The sequence below is a fragment of the Buceros rhinoceros genome, unplaced genomic scaffold (assembly GCF_000710305.1).
Source record: "Buceros rhinoceros silvestris isolate BGI_N320 unplaced genomic scaffold, ASM71030v1 scaffold1103, whole genome shotgun sequence".
Classification (NCBI taxonomy): domain Eukaryota; kingdom Metazoa; phylum Chordata; class Aves; order Bucerotiformes; family Bucerotidae; genus Buceros; species Buceros rhinoceros.
Window position 1 is genome coordinate 25,577 of NW_010405178.1, and position 6,575 is coordinate 32,151.

General features: G+C 35.9%; 1 protein-coding gene across 1 annotated transcript in view; it reads right to left on the minus strand.

Moving 5' to 3' along the window:
- Positions 1–638: 638 nt before the first annotated feature.
- ROBO2 (roundabout, axon guidance receptor, homolog 2 (Drosophila)) overlaps positions 639–6,575 on the minus strand; it is a 106,776-nt gene continuing 100,839 nt past the window's right edge. The window contains exons 22-23 of the mRNA XM_010133614.1: positions 2,891–3,091; positions 639–1,862 (exon numbers count right to left, since the gene is read on the minus strand). Coding sequence (XP_010131916.1) covers positions 1,861–1,862; positions 2,891–3,091 — 203 coding nt within the window. The 3' untranslated portion in view covers positions 639–1,860. The remainder of the gene's footprint in view (positions 1,863–2,890; positions 3,092–6,575) is intronic.

Sequence of the window (6,575 nt, forward strand, 5' to 3'; positions counted from 1 at the left end):
TTTTTTTTTTTTTTAGTATTCAATAGTGCTGAGTTATAGTTGATGGCTGTAGTGTTTTATCTTATCATGGAACAAGTTAATGAAATGAAAGCAACACATATTTAGCATTGTAATTTTCTTTTCTAAAATTCTGCCATTACTAAAAGTGTTTTTAATACTGGTGAGCTCCAAGGCAATATATAAAACAACATAGACTGGTTATACAAAAAGGGCATTAAAACGGAAAACTGTGTTTATGGTCAGATAACTTACAGAAATAAGCTGTAGGCTATTTAAATTAAGCTTCAAATGAGTGGGCTATCCACGTACAATATTCTAAGAAAAGTTTGGCAATGTACTCATTGAGATTTGAGAGGTACAGAAGATTTGGACAAAGTCATGAAAATTAATGAAGAGACAGGATGCTGTCATTAATGTCCACTTACAGAGTCTGGTTTATTCAAAAAGTGTATAAACATGCGTTATTTCCTCATTACGGTAAGATTTGAAGCCACTCACTAAAACACAGGTCAAAAATTTTCTTTGCTTATATCCAACTTTCTGGATGTATTGTATTGCCAGAAATGTCCTTAATGCAAGCTGAAAATAATTTGACCATTGCTTCCCTTCCAAACACTAAATATTTTACTACAAATTTAGTGGATCCTGCTTCAGCTCTCGCAGACTTCAGGTATCAGAACTCAAAGGTATGTTTAATCTACATCAAAACAATTAATGTCATGAATTTCAGTGGTGCAGCTCTATCCTCTATTGTACTGTACATGTATTGGAAAGATGAAATAAGATACTCCGACATTTCAATTTTTTGGAAGCAGCCTGAACATGTCTTAATAATATATTGCATCCTTAACTACTTACTAGGTATTCCTTGAGTTTTTATTGTTTGTTTCTCCTGGGAAACCTCTGTCTTAAATTTTGGGTTGGATAAATTAATGGCAATAATTCTTTTTAAACTGTAATATAAAAACAGCTTTAGTGAAACACCTTAAGTTCTTTTGTTTGTAGCAAGGTTTGCTTTAATTCCCCTTTACTTAATGGCATAAGACGGCCAAAAACAGGTACTAAGGGCATCATTCTAGTGAAAGGGTCTAGGCCTTCTCATGCTACTTGTAATTTTCATATTCACTCTTTAATCTCACACTTTCAACTTCTGACCCCTTCTTAAATAGGAAAAGCAATTATGTTGCTTGCTTTTAAAAGATTTAAATCTGTCTCTAATGTCTTCACTGACATTATTTTTGTCAGTCACTTTCTCATTTCTACACCCCAATGGAAAACCACCTAACATACTCCTTTACATCCAGCATTATCCAAAGTAGCTTACAGTACGTAAACCTTCTTCACACATTCAGTCTCTTTTTTCTTCATATCATGAGGAGTAGAGTTTTGTGCTTATCACCAAATAAAATTGCAGTGCAAACTTTAAACATAAAAGTTACACAATTAAAAGTTAATATATGGCACCACAGCCTATTAATTCACATATAGTACAACAGACCAATAAAAACAGACATGAATATGAACATAGCTAAAAAGAAGGTGAGCTTGCATAGCAATGCAACAAAAGAAATTATATACAGAAGGAAATCCTTTTCATCCTGGAGGGTTGTGGGTTTTTGTTTTTTTTTTTTTTATATACTCCTGGCAAGGAATAGTTTAAGGTGGATGGTGTATTAAAGAGAAGAACACAAGTAAAGTATCTGTGGGATATGTGTGGCTGTGTGTCTTTACATTGCATTTACAGTTCTTTTAATAGTACATAAATAAAGAAAATGTTCATTGCACTGTTTAGTGTCATCACTTCCATGAGTTCAGACCTGATGGTCCATCAGAGCAGCTTGCAATGTGTCTTCTCGACTACTCTATAGAGAGAAACAAAGAGAGAGAAAGAGGTTGTAATCAGGAGAAAAACCACAAAACAAAGCCTATGGCAATATCACTGCAGCACATGATGAATATTCAATAGGTTGGGAGAAGAGAGTTAATTGCTTCTAAGATGAAAAGCAAAGGATGCTATAATTCAGCACTTATCAACACCATATCTGAGACAGCATATTTCACGGTTTGCAGATCACCACTTGCTCTCTTACAGGCTACCGGGGTAACTGTCGCGAGGTACTGAGGGTTTGACTGCAGCAAACAGGAGATAAACATACCAACAGCTACATTTTTTTACTAGTAAACATACCAGTATGCCTGAGCTAGCTGGAATGTTGGTGTACTACCTCAAACAATAGAGCCAAATCTTTTGGCATCTGGCACTACATCCACCACATACACAGCATTAACATGGTTTTATACTAGGTTTAAGAGACATAATAGAAAAAAGTTTGGCAAATAATTCTTCTGGCCTGTGAAACTGAGGACAGAGTTGGGATATACAACTGAAAACCTGGGCTACACAGTTGAAAAAAGAGGACCTCCATATGAGGTCAAAAAGAGCAGAATATTGCTCATCAAGGAACAGAAAGTTAAGGAGAAGGCATCGCAATATTGCCAGCATGCCCCAAAAATTCAGCACCCTTTTCATTCACTCCTCTGAGAAAAACTGCCAATGGCATTCCCAATACAAGCACACTACACTTTGTCGAGAAAATTCTAACACTAGAATTTCTTTCCATTTTTCCCAGTGTTTCACTAACGTTACACACTGACAGATGTACCATGTAGATGGCATTGGCATGGCTTACACATATTTGAACTGGTCCAAACAAAGAACAGAAGAACTTCATTTGCTTGTCATCACAGGTGAAACACCTCTGAAGGCAAAAAGATCAGGGTAAAATTTAATCTGATTATCACTCTCAACTTCCTTCTCTCTTCACAACAGATTTATAATTCTTCTCTTTTAGTCTTTTAGAGTTTGAACTGTATCTAGAGACAAACTTACATAATTCACCAGTAAACTGTCCTTGACTGTTTGATCCCACATAGCCTACATCGAGAAGGTCACTGGCATTGTGTTGGTGACCTCCTCGCAAGATTTCACCTTTTCTAGGTCCAGTTGATCCTTTAGAAGAAGCTGTTCCTGAAGAGCTGTGTCCACCAGGGGATGGAAAGTTGGGTTTACTATATGGTACGAGTGCCTCTTCTAGAAAGCAAAACAAACCAATGCAAAATAAATACCAAATGAAGTCCTATAAATAAGAATAAACAAGCTATTCTTACATGGACATCATACTGATTTCTGCCCTCAAATATCTGTCTTTTGTCTTGCTTTATAGCATGGCAATTTTATCTAAGAAAATACACAGCTCAGTATTGTATCTCACAGACAAAGAAACCAGCATAAAAAGTCTAGATTCATTATTAAGTAATAGATCGTGAATCATATATATTTAATAAAAATAGTTGTACATACAATTTCCAAAACAATGCAGCTATTATTAGATTTTTGCTTCAAGCCTACATTAATGTGCTTCTTCCTTTTTTTTTTTTTAGCTGAAATTATGGCAACATTATCTCAATTTTGATAAAGAACTACAATATCAGGTAATTTAAATAGCTTCCAGCAGCTTGGTAATTTCTAATGATGCAAGGTACACTGAAGATTTTTTGAACTGGTTCTGAATTACATTGGAAAATATTACATTATACATAGTATTAGTAGTTGCAATATTTGGGGTGAGTAAATCTTCCTGGAGCTTGTTTCATGCTCCATTATGAGAAAAAGGCTTACTTTTGCTCACTTGGCTTCTTCCTCTGTGAAGACCTGTAATAATGAACTGCTTGCGAGAGCAGGATTAATACCAGTAAAGCATAGGACTGTATGTCTTCATGTAGCATGATGTAAAACAAGACATCACATCTGATTAGAGTTTCCATGAGATATTGTTGTAATAATTCTAACCTAAAAAGCAAGCCAGCACTGAAATAGAAGCACTATTTTACTTCTTTGCTATGTATGATCCACTCTTACTGACTGAAGCCGAAGAAAGAGACCTTGCTATATACAGTTTGATTCACGAAAGAGTATGACTATATATGCTTAACCTCAAACACAGGAATTGCCCCTTCTGAAATCAGTGGAATATCCCCTGCTTGAATCTTACATTTCTAAAAGTGAATCTACTCTGAAAGGGGTCTCTTTATTTTGCTTTTCCCATTGTCTTCACTGTTAAAAAACCTGATGAGGAAAAAGACTTTCTTTGACAGAGGGCAGGAACACAGAAGGAAAAGTAGGTGGGGATGGTTGGCAAGAAAGAGGAGACAAAAATGCTTTTATTCACAATTTTGAAGCCTTTGCAAAGGCTGCAGCAGGGGCACAATTAACTTAGGGAAATGCTATGAGAAATTTGAGGAAGAAACTCAGGATTTCATTCTTTGTGCCTACTGCCACAAATAAGTAGGATACAGGAATTCCCCACGTGATCTGCTATTGAACAGAACCTGTTGTAAGGCAAATCTGTGGCAGAAGAGGGCAGGCAGCTGAGCTCTTTCTCTGCCAAAGTATTTCCCTCTGGCCCTGCCCAAGGGACCAGAGGACATAAGGGCATTATCAGTGTTCTGTGCTATGACTGTATGCTGTCCTTGGTGAATTATAAAAAATGCTTAAAAGACATAGTAAAATGGCATTTAGCAGCCATAGGCTTCTAAATTATGTTACTTGTTCTTTATTTATCAAGCCCTAACAATAGAATCAGATGCAAACTTGTTTTCCAAAGACTGGCTAAAATATGGAACAGCTTGCATTAAGGCATCAATAAAGCAAGCAGCATAAATCAGTTTAGCAGAAGACTGGATACATTTTTAAAGAATGGAAAGAAAGTCACTAGCATTGCAAAAGAGTTTGAAGATGACATATATGGTCAATTGATTTGTTTCTCTAGATTGTGGACTCAGGATAAGGCCTCCTTCGGGTTCAATGAAATATTGAGAAAAAACAACCATGAATAAATATAAAGTGCATTATCATTATAGAGCATATGGTGTGTTAAATTATCTGTTGTGCCCTCAGAAATAAATACAGTCCGTAAAATAAGCAATTATGACATAAAATAAAGGCCAAGTTTTTCACAACATTCTAGCACGTGAAAGGTAGTTGTCTCAAGTCCTTAAAATGGACTCACGTTTATTAAACACTTAAAGCAGTGCCCCATGCTCCATGACTGCAAATAATATGGCGGGGGGGGGCTTTGCTGACACCTTAAAAATACTTAGCCTTTAATTTGAAGATATAATTCTATCCACTGTGAAATCAGGGTATATGTGTGTAACAATATTTCTATACCCCATAAGGTAACCATATTATCAAAACTATTGTAATGGGATCTACCACTACTTTCTTTAGAGGAATAGCTGAGAATGTCATATTTGATGTGCTCTAACTGCGGTTCCGCAATGAAGCCACTGGCAGGAACTCAGTGATCTTGTTCATACTGAAAGCAACCAGTGGAAATACAGTTCCCAGAATTACATATTTCTATTCTATTCAACTTCAAGCCAAAGGTCTGGCTTTTAAAATTTCACTCACAGCTTGGTAAGCCCCCTAAGCTGCAAAATAGCTATTTTCTGGAAAATGATAGCTAATAGTGATTCCTTTTGAAAACATATTGAAAACTGGGACAGGATACATTTCCAGAGATCTTTGTCATTAATAAAGAAAAGAAAAAGAAGCACATTTACCATCATTAACCCCCCAAAATTTAGTAATATAAAGAAGCATCACACACAAGAGTAGCCTTCTTTAAACCTAAAAAAGAGAAGAATACAGAGCAAGAAAGATGCAGTGCAAGAAACTTTGATGAGAAGACAGAGAGACAGATCGACGCTCTGGCCCACCTTGTGTCCCACCAGGGTGAAACCATATTTTGCAGAGGAATCCTTTGCTATGCATAAAGAATATGTAATTGCTCCCGTCATCCTCAATTTGATGAAAAAAAGATACCTGTAATAACTCCAATCCTAAATTCAATGCTTGTGTAGGACACTAGAAGTGTCAAGATCAAGTTCTTTTTATTTAAGGACATATAAATGCAAGTCCTGCAGCATGGGAATTTTATTACTGTAATCGTCTGTATCACAGAATTACTGGCAGCTTCCATTGGTACACTTATAAAGCAGAGGAAAAGGAGGGGAATTATTGCTGATCAGATCTAAGAAGCATCCTTAATAACAAATTACAAAGAAACGAGATGTGTATTCAGGCTATTTTCTATGTATTTGTACACTGCAATTAAAATTGCCATTTCTCCAAGAGGCATGAGTTTCACACACAATTTTTAAGCTGCAACTTCACATCATCATTTCACAACATGAACAACCACTTACTTGTTTATGCAGCTGAAAGATTGGGGGGGTTAATGGTACCATTATTGTTATATTTAAAAATATGGATTGTATTTAAAATATTTACATTTTACATATGGGTAGCAATATTTCCTAGGACTTTATTCAGTTAATCCTGCTCCCATGACAGCTTTCCCTGCATACTACTATCTATTTTTTTAAGAATGTCATTGATACTAGTGTGCTAGATTAACAGCTGGATTAACATTAGCATTAACAGTAGAATAAAATCAAGAGAAAGATAGATAATATGAGTACCTCTAGTGTTACCGTGGGAGCTACAAACA